Here is a 20,978-nt window from a genome sequence, read left to right on the forward strand (position 1 = left end):
GTGGTTCAACCTAATAGCCTACATCTACGGAGGATACTCTAAAGGGCTACATCAATAATATATTAGAGTGTAGTATAAATCATGTGTTATAATGAACTATAACATGTGTATATATAATAGACTAAACCCTAAATTAATAGACTTCTAGCACAAGTAGGAGACTTGGCTTGCACACAAAGTATAATTAGATTTGGGCCTATACTAATGGGCTAATATATCTCTAACACCCCCTCTCAAATTCAAGATGGAAGCTTGATGAAACCTTGAGATTTGATAAGGTTGAGAAGATCCTTCTAATGAAGTTTGGCTCTGTGACGATGGTTTGGAGAAGGCAATGGTCTTGTAGTGTTGATGTGACTTTTAACGGTGGCATTACTATACCAGAGAGTTTTGACAGCAATAGTGAGAAGCCAAAAAAGATGAACGCAGCGAAGAAACACCGAGAAAGACAAAGATTGCTCTTAAATACACCGTAAGGACTAAAAACCATGGCCACAGAAAGGTGGCTCTGATATCAAGTTAAATATTAATATTGACACACCATGTTGAATATGCTAGTATAGAAGCGAAAGCATAAAGTATAGAACACAACAACACACGAGGATTACGTGGTTTAGCCTAACGGCCTACATCTATGGATGATAACCTAAAGGGGTATATCAATGATATATTAGAGTGTAGTATAAATCCTGTATTATAATGAATCATAATATGTGTATATATAGTAGACTAAACCCTAGACTAATAGACTTCTAGTATAAGTAGGAGACTTGGCTTGCACACAAAGTAAAACTAGGCTTGAGCCTATACTAATGGGCTAATATATCTCTAACAAGCAGAAACTTACACTCGCTTGAGTGGGACTATGTAAACCTAGCTATTTTCAATTTCTTTTCGTAGTCTAATTTCTACCAAACCTTAACTCATCTATATAAATCTTCCAAAGCATGATTTCCTAGAGCATAAGGTTGCCCTACAAAGTAACTCTTGAGAGCCATTCTCCTTGAGCCAAAACTGAAAAATCCTTTATATGATTATTCATTGTTGAGCTCAAACTAATATTAATTCTTAGCGAGTTCACCATTATTGCCTTTTGAAGTTCCAAACTTGTTGCAAAAAAGGATTTTTCGTTGAGGAAGTTCGTGTAAAAGAACTCCATACTTAAGTCATTGTGGTGGCAAGGTAATACACTACAAAAAGGAGGGCCTATAGTGGTGTTTTTTTTAATGGCATTTATTAAAAAAAGGCCACTATAGGTACCCTATAGTAGCATTTATGAAAAACGCTGCTATAGGTTTTCTATAGCTGCGTTTTCAAGGGTCTATAATGGTGTTTTAAAACACTGGCTTATAGCAGCGTTTAGAAGTGTCTATAATGGCATTTTTCAAATGCCACTATAGGTCCTGGGTCTTACAAGGGCCTATAGTGGCATTGGGAAAGTGCCACCATAAGTCTAGCCCAAAAAAATAAATATAGGTCCTAGTCTTATAAGGGCCTATAGCAGCATTTGGAAATTGCCACTATAGCCCAACACAAAAAAAAAATATATATATATATATATATATTTTTTTTTTTTTGAAGGACTTATAGCACCATTTCTCAAATGCCACATAGGTTCTGGTCTTACAAGGACTTATAGCGGCATTGGGAAAGCGTCACCATAGGTCTAGACCAAAAAAAAAATATTTGTGGGACTTATAGTGGCATTTTTCAAAAGCCACTATAGGTCCTGGTCTTACAAAGACCTATAGCGACATTTGGAAAGTGCCACCATAGCCCAACCCAAAATAATAATAATAATAATAAGGGACTTATAGCAGCATTTTCAAACACCACTATAGGTCCAGCATAAAAAAAAAAAAATACGAAATATCTATCTCTCACTCTCTAACTCTCTCACGCTCATCTCTCATCCCTCATCTTTCACTATGTCACTCTCTCTCAACACCGACGCCACAGACCCACCTAGCCCATCCACGTTGTCGCCCATCCACACTTGGAACGACCCACCCCAACACCAATCCCACCACTACCTAGGCCACTGGCGCTGAGCCGTGAAGCCCAGCCCTCCCTTCTTGACCCATCGACACCAATCAGGCTCCGGTCAACCTAGACTGACACCAATTAGACCCTCCCCTTCCCCTTCCCTTATCTCTCTCTCTCTCTCTCTGCCTTTTGTGTTTTTTTTTTTTTTTTTTTTTTTTTTGTCAGTAGATCTAGCTTCTTTTTCTTTTTTGTTCTTTCTAGTTTGGCTAGTAAGAAAATGGAGGAAATGATGAACATTTTGAATGAAGTGGATATTCTATTATGTTTGTGTCTATGTCTTGATTTGGATTTGGGTTTTGATTTTGAATTTTTTGGATATGTGCTCGTGTTTCTAATCTTGTGCTTAGGTTGAAATATGGGTTTGTGTTCTTGGATTTGTGCTCGTGTTTCTGATCTTGTGCTTATGTTTAAATCTTGATTTGTATTCTTAAGCTTATGCTTTTGTGTTTGTGAGAGTGCTTTTTTTCTTAGCACACAGGCCCAAGTGGAAACAAGGATCCTAGGCCCTTTACTTGTTGTTTGGTGGACTGGGCTTGGTTCACCGCAGCTAAATGGGAGCTGATTACGAACCAAGTTATGCGCAAGTCACATAAATCTCCTCAAGGGAAAAATGCGATTCCTCCTAAGCAATAAAATTCCATTATAAGTGTTTTAGTGTCATAAAATGACCATTTACTCTTACAAAATAAGTATTCATAATATTTACAATGAGAAAGAGATTGAAATAGAATATTTAAAACTTATCTTTTATTGTATAAACATTTAAAAGAGTTCCTTCACTTGGTACCCCGGGCGTACTGTCATGGGATCCCGAGCATACTGTCGTGGGATCTTGGGGCGTACTAAGCTTGTAAGAACTCAGAATGCTGATTCTCTGAACTATATGATCTTTCTCCATGTTTATTATGCAATAAAGTTTTGCTATTTCCCTTTACCTCTATAGGTGCTACATAAAACACACTATATAATACACATATCTTCAAATAATTGTTAGTTTCTTAGATTAGGATATATATTTTAATACATATACATATATGTAAATGAATTTCATGAGAATGATTTAGCCACGAGGATCCTGGCCCCAATTCTCATAGACTTAGTGCTTTTGCACAAGACTTGTGGGATTTGGAACTCAAGTCCGAGTGGCTTTGCTTGGGCATTACCTTCCAAGATGGTTAGGTAAGAAGGATTTTTGTGGAAGAGAGAGATATCTGATGTGTGTATGTTTTGGCATATATTTCTTTGGAGGCTAAGTGTGTCCAAGGCCCAAGTTGAAGTCAGGACCCCGGTAAAAGGACTCAGCTTTTGGCTGAATAAAAGGAAAAACTAACAAGCAAGAATATATGTATTTAGCAGCAAGAAGCAGTAAAGGAAGATAATATAATAAAGAAATACGCGAAGTAATTGTTAGAAATCCTCAAATCAATATGAGATATTTCATTATTTTTCTTAATTGTGGATTACAATGTGCTCACTAAAACATGTTACAAGGTCCAAATAAGCTCAAAAATTACAGACTTAGATGGCCATCTAAGCCTCTAAGACTTGCAAAGTTTGAATCCCTTTGAATCCAAGTATGTTCTATAGTAGCTGTTTCTGGGATACCGGGCGCTGTTTTTTGCTTTCTTTGAGTTTTTGACAAATTTTTCTCAACGATTCTTGTTCTGATTCCCCTATTTCTGAATCCCCTTTTCAATGTTAGCTGCCTTCCTCTTTTTATAGTGTCATTCTAGGGTTTGGATACCACTGATTCTCCCCCCTTGGCTCCCTGAGTACCAAAGCCACTGTTATGTCAGCCACTTTAATGGCTGGTTCTTTCCTTGTTTCTGATAGTTTTCACCTTTTAGTGTTGTTTCTCTAACAGTCACTTGTTGACTTTCCATTCCGAAGCGTCCTTAGGCAGCTAACCTTCAATTTCTCTTCTTTCAAGGTTTCTTACTTTTCATACTTAGCTTTTGATTGTCTTTCCTTGCTGTCATTTTTCCCAGGTGAGTGGAATCCATTTCTACTGGGTTGAGGGTTTTCCCAACCACTTCCCCTTATAGTTCTTCATTTTGGGTTCCCCGAGGTACCAGCTTTTTGTTCATGAATTGTCACTCTCCAAGCTTTCTGGTTCTTTGCTGCACCACTGGGTGCTTGAGAAGGATATATCTGTTATTCGTTTCTTGTATTTCATGGTACCCCTTTTGAGCTGTCTCAATCCCACGCTGTGCTGCACGTCTGAGGATCCCGAGCCTCTGGCAGCCTCTAGGTATCCTGGTCCAATTCTTTCACTGGACTTTGCTAGATTTTTTAATGGCCTTTTTGCTGGAAATCTAAACATAAATAGGGCCTTAATGTTGGTTCTTCTTGATGCTTGAATTGGGCCTTCTTTACTTTTCATGTAATGAGCTTTCTTGTAAAATTTTGGACCTCAACAGTGTTTTTGAGCTTGTGCTTTTGTGTTCCTTAAATGGATTTGGTGTTGGATTTGGGTTGGTTTCGTTGTAGGAGACGAGATTTTATAGGTTTGTGTTCTTGAATTTTTGAGCATGTTGTGTTTGTATTGTGGGCATGTGTTTAACTTTGTTGGGTTTGTGTTTGTATTTTGTTTTTTTTTTTTTTTTTTTAATTCTGTTTTGTATTTGTTAATTTAATTAAAATTGAAATTTTAATTTTTAAAATTTGAAAGCATATAATTTTATGTTTCATATATATATATATATATATTTTGGGTGGTTGTTCGCTATAGTGGCATTTTGAAATGCTACTATAGCCAATTTTTAAAAAATATATATATAAGGATCTATAACAACATTTTAAAAACACTGCTATAAGGTATGGACCTATATTACCGTTTTTGTAAAACTTCGCTATAGGTCTATAGTTACTGCACAATAATGGCGCTTTGTGGTGTCATTATAGAAAACGTCACTATAGCTCAAAAGGACTTATGATGGCGTTTTAGGACATATAGTGACGTTTTTCAAACGCCACTATAACCCTTGTTTTTTGTAGTATAAGTGAGACATTTTTGCTGAGATCTCATAAAGAATAGAGGTGTTAAGGTTTTGTAAGATTATTATAACTATTTCTTTTATCATGGATTTTTCTACAAAATTGGATTTCAAGGGATGGTTTTTTTTTCCTTTGAAAATATTTTTCATAGATTTTCCACTTCATCATCAAAATTTGTATGACTTTTACTACTTTTATTATTGTTGTTTTTAAATTTGGTAATTAATAGCTAAGATTGAAATATTTGTTTGTGCTATCTATTCAAGTCAATCGATACTTAATCAATTGAGTCGCTGCTTAGTTCTTTAAATAGGGTCTAAATCAAGATTTTTTTTTTTTTTTTTTAACTTTTAGTTTACAGTGACTAACCAAGGGTTTCATTGGTAACTAAGGGCTTTTAAATTTTAATTTAGATACAATTGAAACTTCCAAGTTTTAATTCGTAATTATATCAATCTCTCAGGCTTGGTTTTTTTATTTTTTATTTTTATTTTTATGAATCAAACTCTCAGGTTAATAACGTAATTAGTCATAGTCTCTTATAGTACTTTAGTTTTCTATCTAGCTCTATCTTGTTTGTTCTTTCTTTTTTTTCTTTTTCTTTTTTTACTTACAACAATATAGAAGATGGGAATTCAAACTCAAGTTCTTCTTTATGGAAGAATTGGTAATGGCATTGAGCCACAACAATATATATTTTTTGTTCTATATTTGTCATATAATTAAAAGGGTTTTGATTCTCACACATCCACTATTTCACATCTCTTTTTTTACATTCACTTTTATATGTTAAAATTTTGGCATTCTCACTATATGTGTGTGTGAAATAGTGGGTGTGAACAAGTGTGAATGAATATCCTTTACATTTAATTTTTATGATTTGTTTGTGATTTTATCCTTTAGCATTTGCGTGGTTTGCTTATTTTAAGTATCTTAATTATTTTTTAAAGTGGTTCTCCATTTTAAAAAATAAAGTTTTAATAAGTTATTCTTGGAAAAAAAAAAAAAGTGAAAGTGCTAAAAAGTACTGTATTGAAATAAGTTTGGAGAAATTATCAGTTTACTGGAGGTAATGATCATTTTGCAATTGACTTGGGGCTTCAAGATTTGGAGGTTGAAAGTTGGACTCGTTTATTAATGGTGGAACTTAATTCCCAGCCTCCCTTGCACTTGCGGATTGGTCAGTTGTTGCAGGACATACATGTGTTGACTCGTGGTATCAGTACAGTAAGCTTTATGTGGTGTTATTCTTCTTCTAATAAAACAGCTCAAAGGCTTGCAAAAAAGGCCAAGAACTATAATGATGTAATGTACATGTACTAGCTAGGAGGAAGATTCTCCACCAAAGTTTATTTGATACTGATGTATCCTTTGTTTAAATTTTCTCTCTAGTGAAACTGCTATCGTTTTTCAAAAAAGAAAAAAAAGTGGGAGAAAATAAAGCGTAATAAAAAAGCACCTAGTCGCTATTTTGAGGGCCTGTATTTTCCATAGCAAGCAGAGGCAAGAAATGAAGGGCTAATGAGATTACTTAAAACCTTAGAGGAGATTGGAGTGCAAAGAAGATTAGATTGTTGAAGATGATGGAAGATCAAAGATTATGAAAAAGAACAAAAGAGAGAGTGTGTGTGTGCGTTCGCGAAGACTGAAGTTATTAAAGGATGAAAAGAAGGGGAAAAAAAAAAAGCAAATAAAATAAAGATCGATAAAATTATATATTGTTTATCCAGTTGTTTTTTGATGATGCATAAAATCATCAGTGAGTTGATCGTCCACACACGCATCGAATGAGGTACTTGAAGAACAAAGAAGATGAAGAACTTGCAGAGAGCATCAGTGGGGTGTCGGCCAAAGACCCTTCGATGGTTAAGTAAGTGATAGAAGAATATCCAAAAACTCAAAAGTATAAGAGCTAGGAAATTGTACATACCTTAAGGAAGAGGAGACCCAGTGCTTATATAATAGTGTAGAACTGACCAAAATCCCTTGAATGTAGGGTTTTTCCTTGTAAAGAAGATTTGGTGTTAAGGCCCCAAGATCTTGGGCTTTTCTTCCCATATAGGGAAGACACGAGGGTGGAGTAGGGTCTTTGGGCGTGATGCACAAGTTCTTTTCATATAGGGATGCATGAGTGGAGAATATGTAAAAGTTTGTGGGACCCAGTTACTTAACCATCGATATGACTATCCATCCGTCAGTATGAATACGAAGGATAAGACATGACCATCCATTGGGTACATATGCAACCATACATGGAGCACTGATTCGTAGAGACTTCAAGGAAGTCAAATGAGAAGTTCATCCCGACGGGTCCATAGTTGGCAGGTCCCACCAAAAGAGGCACATACCCTAACGGGTCAATGGCGAAGTATTCCATCATGACGGGTCAAAGTGCTCGAAGGACTTTATTGGACAAAAATACCCTTATCAGTGTGCAAGTTGGTCTATTGATTGGATGAGTATAGTGGGTCGTCTGTCAAAAGTGTCTCATCAGTTTAGACGAGTTAGAGTCTGCATATTCTGGGTGATGAGTAGGGTACCTGACGGCCCCTTGATACATGACGACCATTAGGACGGAATGTGTTGCGTGATGTCAAGGAAGGTACCTGACAACCCTTAAGTCCTTAACGATCCCTTGGTCCCTGACGACCTATTGATACATGACGACCATCAGGGCAGAGTGTATCGCATGGTGTTAGGAAAGGTACCTGGCAACCCATAGGTCCCTAACGACCCCTTGATACGTGACGACCGTTAGGGTAGAATGTGTCGTGTGGTGTCAAGGAAAGTACCTGATGACTCATTGATACGTGACGACCGTTAGGGTGGAGTGTGTCGCATGGTGTCAGGGAAGGTGCCTGATGACCCCTAGATCCCTAACAACCCCTTGATATGTGACGACCGTTAGACTAAATGTGTCACGTGGTGTCAAGGAAGGTACTTGACGACTCCTGGGTACCTAACAACCCATTGATACGTGACGACCATCAGAACGGAGTGTGTCGCCTGGTGTCAAGGAAGGTACCTGACGACCCCTAGGTCCTTGACAACCCCTGGGTACCTGATGACCCATTGATACATGATGTCCGTTAGGGCGAAGTGTGTTACCTGGTGTCAAGGAAGGTACCTGACGAACCCTTGATACGTGACAACCGTTAGGGCAGAGTGCACATGGTGCCACACTCCCTTTGTGACCAATGATGCTTTTAATGATCAAAGACTCTTTTGGTATGCTCAAGATGCTTTTAGTGACCAAAAACTCTAGGGCGTTAGAAAAATTTTCTGGCTGGTGAAAATATTCCCTATCATTTTTAATTGTATTAATCATATCAAAGTAAAATAACTTTTACGCACACTCTAACTATGTAGTCAAATAAAATGGTTGCTATTTCTCAGAGTTGATTTTGATTGTACCGATCATATCAATGGGAAATAATTGTTACAAACACGCTAACTATGCAGTCAAACAAAATGGTTGCTATTTTTCAGAGTTCAGACCTCCACCTTAGCTGATATATTCCCATTTCTACCAGTTTAATTTCAATCTCAGTGGTGTTATCTATGTGATTTGCATTTTTCGTTAACTTAACAATGCTTGACACTAACACTTGTCATCAAAATTCATGTTTTCTAATTAAAAAAAGGAAAAAATTGCTATAAATTATTAGTGAAGATAAGATTACTCAGAAAACTTTGCTTTTACTTTCTTTCTAAAACTAGGAAACTGAAACCCACAACTGCATGTTAACTTTAAAGCCAATCTTTGAAAACACACTGTGAAGATTTTGTAGAAGTAAGCTACAATCATTTATTTTACTGAAACCTCCGTATATGTTGTATGTGCTTCCTCTTCTTTAATTATTAAAAATATTATGGGACTTCGAGAATTTTTTGGCTGTCCCTATATTATTGACAAATTGTTTCCGCCCAACGACTAGGACCTATCATATGTTAGATTCCAATTTCATAATTATATAGGACGCGTTTGAACGTACATAATTTTTACCCTTTTTTTTTACAAGATTCCAACTTAAATATTACAGAACTCATTCAATTATATTTTAGCCAAATCCCAGTATTTTGAAACCATTTCCAATTCATAATAACGTTTAAAATCTCCAGAAAATATCGATTGAACTGAAAAACTTTTGGTATATTTTTGTTAATGGCATGTCTTAGTTAGTTATTCTCGCGGTTCAGATAAGATTAGGATTGGCGGATCGCCACTTTACTGAATGCATGGTTCTTAAAGAAAATAGCTAATCTAAACAGACCAAACACATTAAAAAGGTGTGGTAACTTTCATTATGTCAATATTCAATAATCTACAACAAGAAGTCCTCAATTTCATGCAATCACAACCGTTTATAAGTTGACTTCACACTTAATTAATTCGTCATTGTCATCACCAAGAAAATTCTCAGGAAGTGGGGGGTAAAACAATCACAGCAAATTGAAATTCCAATCATCCGGAAATTCATCATTGCCATCCTCAAATAGCCAGCATGATAAAAGTCCATCCACAACAAACACTTACATCCAAAAGTGTTTAATGCTTTGATCAATAATCCTAGATATGTCCAAAGTGGGACCTGGCAGGACACATTAGCCCACCACCATACATGTGTGAAATGTGCACCAGCCACCCATCTCTGAGTTAGAATAAAGATCCATTATTAAGCCATGCAACTCTTACAGAGAAATTAAGATGCAACAACTTTTTTCCCTTTTGCCATAAACCCTAATATACCAATTCAGACCTACATATGATCCATTTCTATATATATGATCTCTTCTATTCACGGTTTCCACATTCCTTTTCACTCCTAGGGCTAGCTAGATCTAGATTCTCCTTGCTTAATTTCTTTTATATATTCTTCCTTTCTATCACTTTTTCTTTTTGGTAGGTAATACTCAAAGTTGAACTTCTTGTGCCTTTGGATCATATACTACTGATTTAGAGAAAGTGGGGATGAGAAGTCACTCATGTTGCGATAAGCAAAAGGTGAGGAGGGGGCTATGGTCTCCAGAAGAGGATGAGAAACTCATGAACTATATTTCAACCCATGGCCATAGTAATTGGACCTTAGTTCCAAAACATGCTGGTAATTAACTTGTTCACTTCTATATACTTTCTATGGTGATAATCTAATTAAGTTGCTCTAGCTCTCATATATTTGCTTCCTTTAGACCTTAATTTGCAGGCCATCTAACCCTTAGAAATTTTCTTATTATTACAATAAGTGCAAAGGAGTTTGAAAACTAGGTTCGATCTCCTTAAGAGGAGATCTGTGTATATCATATATAGATCTACAAGGTTAACCTGTATAATATTTATTTCATAGGTTCTTCACCCCTATTTTTCCCCTTTCCTGGATTTATGATGTAGGCCTACAAAGATGTGGAAAGAGCTGCAGACTAAGATGGATAAATTATCTGAGACCTGGCTTAAAACGAGGGAGTTTCTCTTTCCAAGAAGCAGCTATCATCAAGGAACTCCATAGCATTCTTGGAAACAAGTGGTCTCAGATAGCCAAGCACCTACCTGGAAGAACAGATAATGAGATTAAGAATTTTTGGCATTCACACATAAAGAAGAAGCTCATGTTCCATGCAGTTAAGATTCCTGGGGCTTTAGCAAACTGTCCTGAAATTGACCATCCTATTAGTTCAGAGAAAGGTTTCTCCCCTCTGAATGCAAACCCTAATTTGATCCTACACTCTCAACAAGATCAGCTACACCATCCAGCTCCAATCACAATACTAGAAGGTTTAGTTCTTGGTGATCTTGAATTACAACATACCAACTGTTGTCCCACTTTGGTTAATTTCCCACCTCTAATCCCACCAGTACTATCAGATTCATCTTCTTATGCCACTTGGTCATCACTGGGCTATGACCAACCCCATCAACTTGCTCCCAATCAACATGATCAAAATTTCAGCAAGGGAGTCACTCCACATGATACAAGTGGCCCTATGATCAATCCAAGTATCAAAGAAATACCTTATGATAATCCAGAATTTGCACCTCCTTTACCACAATTACTACACCCACCTGCTAGACTCTCATTTTCTCCATTTGGGTCTTTTTCGTTTGATCATTCACAAGTTCAATCCATCCAAATGGAGTACACTGATGCCATCATATCACCATTGCCATCATCATGTTTATTACCATCGCCATCATCATTGACAGCATCATTGTTGCCACCACTACAAAGGTGCCAATTTCTATCAACACCTAATCTTTCTTTAATCTGGGAGCCCTAGACATGGGACTACATGCAGTAGAATAAGGTGTTGTGTACAAAGGGTTTCTTCAAATATGCATAAGAACTAAGTGGAAGGAAGAATAAAGAAAAACCAAAATGTTGTTAATTCAATGCGATTTATGGAGTATTAATTGTGCTCAAGTTCTAAAATTATGTTTAGGTTCTTTGATTGTTCAATCCACATGCATGGCTTATTCCCCTGATTTGTGTATTACTTATTTCACTAGTGATCTAGTACACTACTACCACCCAGGTTTCATTGCTATTTTCAGTAAGGGCTCTCTCTCTCTCTCTCTCTCATACACACACACAGTAAGGACATCATGCGAAGACAAATTACACAATATACAGTCAAATGCCAAAGTGAAAGTGATACAGAGAGAGAGAGAGAGAGGCCGGAGGGAATATGACACTCATCTAATTAAGGACGAAGTTGTTGCAGATGAGTACGTAGTACATAACATTTGTCAAAAAAGTGCAAAGCAAAAGGCTCATTGCCAGGAAAAAAAAATCCTGTAATGGAAAAAGGTTAACCATAATCCTTTAATTATCTATTTCTTAAGGGGTTTGTCATTAATATATATACCGTTTAATCAAATTGGTACTTACGAACTTGATATAAGGGATCTACATATAATGCATGCATGTTTTATATGTATATTTATCTACTATTAGTATTAGGGGTATATTGATGACATGCCCCTTAAGAGAATGATGACAAGTTCGTAGTTCAGCTTATCATATTGAGGAAAAGAAAAGGAAGGAAAGGAGGATTAGTGAGGTGAAATCAGCCATGGAGAAATGGGTACAGTCACTGTTGGTTGGTGAGGATGATGATGATGAGTAATGTTGTCAGATCTAAAGCAAATAAAGCTTGTTGTTGAGGATGATGACGAGTTCTATTCTCTTTTTTTTTTTTTGGTAGAAAGTTCTATTCTCTTTTATTGGTGCTTTTGGGTTTTGGATTTCTATTTTCTAGGGATATCGGTTTGGAGGACCTTTTTGATGGGTTCCTTTAAAATTTGAATGAGAAATTTGTGAATACAAATTTCTGCTATAATTTTTGCCATAATTATGACATGTACAATTATAATTAAATGGAGAAAATATAGTAGATCTATGTAGAAATAATTGTTCACCGATATAATCACAATATATGTTATCAAATTGTGATGAATGATACGGTACTAGAAGAATTGAATTTGAATATAACATCAGCTTATATTTTGAGTTGGGAAAACAAGGATTTTTCAGCTAAAAAGTCCCAACAAATGTTGAAGGAGTGTAGCAATGATGCTTTTTTGGGGCAAGCCAACTACAAAGAAAAAAAAAACGTTTGTTTGTTTTGTTACTTTGATTTTTTTTAAGTGATGCTGTTTTTGGATGGGTTAAAGGCAGAAATATGACAGAACGAAGGACCTGCATTGTTGTGATACTCAATAGCATAAATTGTAAGTTTTGAAAATTGAGAAACCAATTTAAAAGCAATCTCAAACTTAAAGGGTGTAAAGTGCATTTTATCCATTTCAAAAAAAAAAAAAAAAAAATACAAAAACAAATACTCAAGAGCTCTAATTAAAGTGTTATGTATTAGCATTATGAATAGGAAAAATATGAAGAATTATAGTTAAGGTAAAATTGATATGTATCAATTCATGTAATTCAGTCCTTTATCGCGAGCTAGACGATAAACACTTAACTACATACACACACAGGCCTAATAAGGGGGAGAGGAGAGGACCATCACAAACAATATATGCCTTTCATTTTAAGTAGATCTAAGTGCCTATTTGGCATTGATGCATGTGGGAAATAGAGTTTTATCTATAGAGTTTTAGCAGTAGATTTATTTGTGATATATATCATATATGTGTTTATTAGGCATTGTTGTAAAAGGTAGATTAATTGTAAAGCTTTTACAATATAGAGTTTTAATTGAAAACCTTTTAATGTTTCAAGTGTTTGGAAAATTACGATAAACTGTGTTTTAAAATTCTGAATTTAAAAAGCATAATAATAAATTGTAGAGCTTTTCGAATTTCACTTTAGGAACCCACTTAAAACTCTTTAGCTAGCTAAACATTTAACAATTTTTGCCAAACACACTCCTTGCACTTTAATTGAAAAGTTCTTTAACGTTTTGAATGTTTGGCAAATTACGATGACTAGCGTTTTAAAGTTATGGATTTATAAAACATAAACAGTGAATTGTAGAGCTTTTGCTTCTTAAAAGCTCTAAAATTCAACGTTAATAACATTAAGGGTGAGTTTGGTTCAGCTTTTTGTAAAAGTGCATAATGAAAAAGTGGAGTTTTTAAAAAGTGCATAATGAAAAAGTGCATTTTTAAAAAGCTGAGTGTTTGGTAAAAACTGTTAAAAAGTGCTTTTTAAAAAAGCTAAGTGTTTGGCTAGCACTTATAAAAGTGGAGGTTTGAGTTATAAATTACTAAAAAGGACAAGATATATATATAAGTGAATTTTTTGTTTTAATTATCTCTCTTAATGCAAATTATGGACACAATATTTTTACAAAAATTTCACAATAAAGTCTATATGACAAGTTGTTAATGGTAGATAAAAAAAATAATAATGTCATTAGTAGGTTCAAATGAGAACCAATAACAAATTATTGTGTAAAATTTATTATTAGAAGTGTTACGTTTACAACATTTTTTGTAATATTTTCACAATAAAATTTATGTGGAAAGTTGTTACTAGTTCTAATTTGAACCCACAACTGAAATTATTTTTTTACTAACCAATATTAACTAATAACAATCTGTTACTTAAAATTTATTCTGAAAATATTGTGAAAATAATACTGTATTTCTCAATTTAGATTTTTTTATTTTTTATATTATTGTTTCTTTTTCCATTTCACGTTCACCCATACCAAGTTACCAACCATACGTTTAGTTTATTTTTTTTCTTTTTTTTCTCCTCCACATGTTCTCCACTATCTCTACCCCTCTTTTTAACTCTCCTTTTCTCCCTCATTCTCCTCATTCATCAGAACATTCCAGGAGGTCTTCTTTCTCCAGCTCCGTCTCTGTTGTTTTTTTTTTTTTTTTTATTTTTTTATTTCTTTTTTAACTTGATTCCAAAACTCTCTCCGATAAGAAAAAGATTTCATTTTCTCTGTCATTTAAGAACATTTCAAGGAGCTCTCATCTTCGTGCTATTGCTCATCTTCGTCCCCAACCCAGTCTAGATGGGTCAGCAAGCTTCTGTCCTTTGTCTTTTTTTTTTGCTTTTATTGTTATGATTTGATTAATTTTAAAACTGTGTTTTTGAGTTTGTATTCTGGTAATCTGATTATGTTTGAGAGAAAGATTGTTTATTGTTATGATTTGTAGTGTTTGTTCTGTAGTGTTTGTTCTGTGTTTGTTCATGGGTATTTCTGGAATTTCATCATTAGCAACGGTAACTATCAAAACGCGCAGTGCGCGTTTTCATTTATGGACAGTTGCCTCACCATTTTCCTTCCGCGTTTTGCCTTCAGTTTTTTCTAAAAGTTCAAAACGCAACTTTTTTATAAAAGTTGCGTTTTGAGCTTACCAAACACAAAACTGAGTTGAGCTTTTTTGAAAAAGTGCTTTTTGGGCTTCAAATGCTGAACCAAACGGGCACTAAAGTTGTTTATTAGCTTTGAAAAGCCCCTTAAAACTTCTCAGTGAAAATTTCTGCTAAAAGAGCTTTAAAGATCTCAAAGTACTTTTCTGATAGTGTGACACCATAAATATGAGAATATATGCAAAGTGCTATTATGGCCAACATGAAGCAATAAACCTGGTCTACACACACCAGTGATACCCATTTCAATATTAATCATAATCTTTCATTACTGATATGTCACCTATGAAAAAGGTTTCAACACAAGTACTTCTTACATAATCAGCCCATCCCAATACTATTTCTACCATGAACTTTTAGACAATGAACTTTTAATTTCATATATAAGAGGGGGTACTGCAAAATTCAAAGTGTTTTTATCCACATCCTTCTTAAAGAGTGTTGAGTCTCAATAGATAAGAACATTTTGTAATGTTTGATAGCTCAAAACCATGCAACATTAATATTTGAAGGAGACCACCGCCTTTACAGATTCCGTCCCTCATATACCCAGAACGGTATGGTATACTAACCGTGCATGTTTGCTCTCAGAAACACAAAAGCAAAAGTTGGCCATGGTCCCTAACTGCAATCACATGCAGTGGACATAATTTTTATTCTGATATGCATTACCACAAATTAAGGATAGACTAGCCAATTTCATGCCTACGTTATCTAAAGTCTATCTCATAGATAATATATTTGCACGACTGGACTTCCAATTCCAGGTATACACATTGGAAGGTTGTTCTATGCAGTACTTAGCTTCCTTTTTTCTGAATAGTTGAACTACGATGCATTTTTTTTTTTTTTTAATGCTTAAATCAATCGATGGTACTTGGAAATTGATTGCTTTAAGTAGAGTTCAAAAAAAAAAAAAAAAGTAAAAAATCTTATTGTTAATAGAACAAAGTTTGGTTATAATCGATAACTACAATTTCTACTAAAAATATTAACATAAATACATATAATTTTAAAAATCTAATCATTGGACTGCATGTTATTTATGTTATTAAAATGCATATCAAATTTTGTGCCAACCAAATATTATTCACTATTTAATCTATAAACTTATTTTTTATTTATAATTTTAAACTACAAAAACTTGAAATTTAAACATTTAATTGATGACATTGTTAGGACATATGTGGTTCACATGTTAAGGACATATGTCATGATTTTATGTAATTGGCTAATTATTTGACAAAACGCACTTTACTTGTAATTAGGTAGTTCTAGGATGTGTTCAAATACTTCAAGAAACAAAGTTTTAAGATCAAATGTTGAAGTCACCAAGTCTGTCCAAGAAACAAGCTGAGAAGTGCAAATTCATTAAAGCTCGACAACTGTCTCGACAGCTGCATCTATCGAGGTTTAAGAAAGCTGTTCAGCCCGTAGCTCGACACCTGCTCGACAATTGCTCGACAGCTTATCTGTCGAGATTTAAGAAATTCAGAATTCTGATCTGATTTCTTGGAATCCGTGATTATGTATTTAGGTCTTCTTTTCTTCTAACCCTAAACATATAAAATGATTATTTTAAGGGTCGTCAAGTAATTCACAAGTTGCACAAGCATTAAACAAACTCTGTTTAAGCAAATTATGACCGGAGACAAAGTTCTTGCCCTTAGTTCATCTCTTTCTCTTGAAGAAGTTGTTGTGTATGTGCACCGTAGGGTTTTGTAACCAAGCATCTTCTTGATCTTCATCGTGTGGATGAACTGAAAAATTTTGCAGCCAACAACCTTCTTAGTTGATGATTGAAGTCGCGTACTTGGATCTGCGCAATTGGTTAGTCACGTACTTGAGAGCCGTGCATCGAAAGGGGAACTATCACTGCAGAACAAGTCCAATTGGGTATTGAGGTAAGGGTTCAACTGTAGGTTGGTAAGGTACTTGGGATTCCTTCACTTGTAACTGCTTGTTGTGATAATAGTGGAGTTTCGGGAGTAGTGACCTGAAAATCACCCGGTGGGGGTTTTGTCGTTAGGTTTTTCCCATTAGTAAACAAATCACCATGTCATTTATTTTCCGCTGCATATTTAGTTTATTAGTGATTTGTTTGTATTACTACGCGTTTTGCATGTTAATTTGATTAATTAAAAATTTGGCTAATTAATCAATTAATTCAATCACAAGGGGTCAATTCATTTTTGGCCTATCAGACATAACTATTGATTTTTTATATTCTATAAATTTTGCAAGTATAAAGAATATAAGAAGAAAATGTAATTCAATGATAGATTTGTTAAAATTCATATCCAATAAAAAGATATTGGATAGAATTGCAACCAATAACTACAACCAAATTTGTAGCAAAACTTTGTCATTTTCAAAATTTAAGTCCAATAAAAAAATATTAAGTTATAATTATTGGCTACATCCAAGTTTGTAACTAAACTTTGTCCTTGTTAATGTTAAGATGATTAACGGCGAAAGTTATGAACAAAGGCATAAAGCCTAAAATTTTCCTCATTTTGTTGGGTGGTTTAGTTTTATAATTATGGCAAGTGATTCTAAATTATTATGATCCTTAATCATTTTTAGGGTAATCATGTTGAGAAGACTTGGAAGTTAGAAGTAAAACGTCTCTAAGGTTGATGAAATCAGAGACGTTGATTAGACAACACTGATGAATCCATTGGTTAAATGGTGGACGGATTGGGTGAATGTCTACAAAAACATAGGAGAGTTTGGAAGGTTACTAATGCAGAACCAGCCTAATTACTTCGATGATTAAGCTAATGGAGTATTCTAGTAGACCAAATCTAGTGAAAGTGAAGTAATTTTTCTCATACTTGTTCAAGATTTGAATTTCACTTTCCATAGACACGCTCTAGTGGAATTTCTGTTAATTGTAGACATTTTGTTATTGTGTCATAATGGGTCTATAAGGAGGGGGTGTAACTAGCTCTATTACTACCAAGATTTTAGGCATGTAATTCGTGAATCTCATAATAGGGGTTAATTATTCCTATGATATCATGTTTAGGCTCAAGTGCGAGCGCAAATATTCTATCTCACTTTTTTTGCTCCACTCTATACTCCACCAATATAATCTTGCCACATATTCACCTACATAATTAAACCACCAATAAAATCTTGTCACATATATACCTACTTAATTAAATCCTATCATTATGACTTTTTTATTTTACCTACCTAAAATAAAATTTTTTAAAAAAAAAAAAAAAAAAAAAACCCATACACCTCCCTACCACCACCCCCAACCTTCACCCCACCAAACTTAGCCGACATCAGCTACAAAGAGAGACATAGGCTCTGTCTTTCTCAAATCCAAATCTCTCAAATCTCTGTCTTTCTTGTTAATTTATTAAAGAATATTAATTTTGGAATTGTTGGTACTGAATGTATTGGATTGTTCATGGATTCCAAATCCGTTACCTTTTTTTGGTGGTTGATGGGATTGAGAGGGGCAGTGGGATTGGCTTGGATGTCTAGCATGGTGCAGATTGGGCAATGGTGATTGCCATGACCGGCGACCTCGAGGGCTGCAACTGCCAAGTTTGGTGGTGGTGGTAGGGTCCATAGGGAGGTGTTTGGATTTTTTTTTTTTTAGTTAGGCAAAAAAAATGTCATAATGGTAGGATTTAATTAATTAGGTGGGCATATGGCCAAATCTTATTAGTGAAGTATAAAATGAAGTAAGAAAAGTGACACAGAAGATTTGGACTCACACGAGTACTAGTACACGTCCACTTCAACTCAACTTATTAGGCCTTGGCCTCCATTCTTGGTCATGTGTCTATATTGTTCCTTGAGTCCAGGCTTGAGGAGGTCAAGAATTCCTAAGGCAAAGGCCTTTTAAATGGCCGCCAAAGTCATATATATGTTTGTGATTTTGATGACATTGCATGATACGATATACATTTTTTGTCAATTTCCTTGCTTGGTCGGGCAAGGGAATTTACTAATCCAACACATTTTAGGGCCTGTTTGGTTCAATTGTACCTTTGTTTTCAGTTTTCATTTTCAAAACTTTCTTTTCATTTTTTTGTTCTCAATACCCATTTTTCCCAACTCAGAAGAAAAAACCACTTGCTTTGTTTAGCACTAGTTTTCTACTCTAGCTTGTTTAGTTTGGCCAGGATTCGAACGAAGCTCCGTTCATAATTCCTTTTGTTTGCTTTCGTGGAGAAGCACTATTGCATGTGCATTGTGATGCAATGGCTTAGGGCCTATTTGGTAGAGGAGTTTGAGTAATGTTGTTTAAAATGATGTGGAAATGTGGTTTAAAAAGTGTTGTCAAAAATATGTATTTATAGTATTCATAAAGAGAAAAATGTGTTTGGTAATGTGTTTCAAATAGATATTTTGGTGTTTAAAAATATGGAGTTGTGTGTTTAGTACGTGTGTTTTTTTTAAAAAAAAAAGCTGCCATCAGTACAATTTTGATTTGATTACACATCAGAGGAAGACAACAAACACTACAGTCCAACATCTCACACCACACAACACCCTCCCCTGTTTCTCTCGCCTCTATTCCACATCTCTACCTCACTTTTCACTTCTCTCTTTGCAATACCAAACCAACATCTTCAATACCCATTTGCAGATTCAGCTCTAAGAGTGAATCCAATCATCTTTTTCCTAAATTCACTAGGAGCTGAGGCACAACACAAGCGACAACAAGATTAGCACGTTGCGTACTCTTACGTAATCTCCATCAACGCAGACAACGATTGAAGGCTAGGCTTTAGCTTTTGTCGGATCTCCTCCAAACGAGGCCGTAACCCTCCCTACCCTAGCAACAACTAGGGCTTTCGCCGCCACCAAAGGTAGGAGAAGAACGTTCCACTTCACCACCAAAAGCCCAAGGTCTTCCTCAAAATCCAAGTTCAAAATGCACTTTCCCCTTGATTCTTAATGGGTGTTTGTAACAAGACTGTTGGTTTGCTCCATTTTTATTTGCAATACCCACCATGGAAATCATCAACAGATGTTGGGTTTGAATATCCGTAATAAATGATCTCACCTTTTGCAATGTGATTTGGCTTCATAATCTCACCTTACACGGGGTCTAATTTTTATAACCAAAAATCACTTGAAAGATAGACCCTTGTAATGTATGTTGTGGTGCAAGATTTGGGTTTTTTTGTTTAGGAAAGAGATAGGTCTGATGGGTTTCGGTGTTATGGTGTAAGATATGGGTGTTTTTGTTTAGTGAAGAGGGTTTTGTATTTTTTCCATTTTTTTTTTAGTTTGTACTTCTACTTTATTGTCAATGTCAATAAAAATTCATTAGGATTGGGCTACCTATTGACAGTTACTTGCAAGTGATGTGTATATATTGCTAGCAGTGTACTTTGTTACTTGCACATAGTTTATATTGCCTTACCAATAAATAAGGAGGAATTTGGTATATTTCATTACATACCATTGGATTATATCAACATTAGCCATGTTTATCATTGGCTTCATATACCCCATTTCTCTCAGTTTGCATTATGGCACTATGTGGCACTAGTTTCTATTATGGAACCTTGCTAATTTTATTTAGTGTGTTGCTTATTTCAATTATTAAATCATATTATGTGAGCTACCTCCCAAATAGCCAGTCTCTAATGTTACACCTTTACGAGATTCACTCAGTCTTCTCTTCAGGTCTGTTACACTTTTTTTTTTTACATTTATTATTTATATATATATAATATATATATATAAAATTGTATCTGAGGTCCTTATGTCAAATACATATGGATTGAAATTTATATAATGAAAACAAGATGGGATAGGAAAAAGGTTTGAAATATTTTTTATATGCTACCATGACCATGTGCCTTTGGCATGATTATTCTTAAAGAGGAAAGTCCACATTTGTTGGTCCAAATGGTAAGACACATTACACCTTGTATACTAACACAGAAAGGTGTTGATCTATGGTATTCTTTATGGTTATCTAAGCTCCTTTTGTATAGACCATAGTTGCTCTTTTTGTTTGGGTAAGTTGTAGACCTTTGTAGTTGTTTTGGCGTTGTAAATTTTAGAGATGATGTACTTGTATTGATGTTTTACTGCTGTTGGGTG

At 35.0% G+C, this 20,978-nt stretch overlaps 1 protein-coding gene across 1 annotated transcript; it reads left to right on the forward strand.

Moving 5' to 3' along the window:
• The first annotated feature begins 9,964 nt into the window (after positions 1-9,964).
• LOC115992899 (transcription factor MYB26-like) lies at positions 9,965-11,391 on the forward strand. Its single transcript, XM_031117142.1, has 2 exons — positions 9,965-10,148; positions 10,433-11,391. The coding sequence occupies exons 1-2, from the start codon at positions 10,016-10,018 to the stop codon at positions 11,314-11,316; spliced, it is 1,017 nt and encodes a 338-aa protein (XP_030973002.1). The 5' UTR covers positions 9,965-10,015; the 3' UTR covers positions 11,317-11,391.
• Positions 11,392-20,978: the final 9,587 nt, after the last annotated feature.

Source organism: Quercus lobata, chromosome 5 (genome assembly GCF_001633185.2).
Source record: "Quercus lobata isolate SW786 chromosome 5, ValleyOak3.0 Primary Assembly, whole genome shotgun sequence".
In the NCBI taxonomy this organism is placed as follows: Eukaryota; Viridiplantae; Streptophyta; class Magnoliopsida; order Fagales; family Fagaceae; genus Quercus; species Quercus lobata.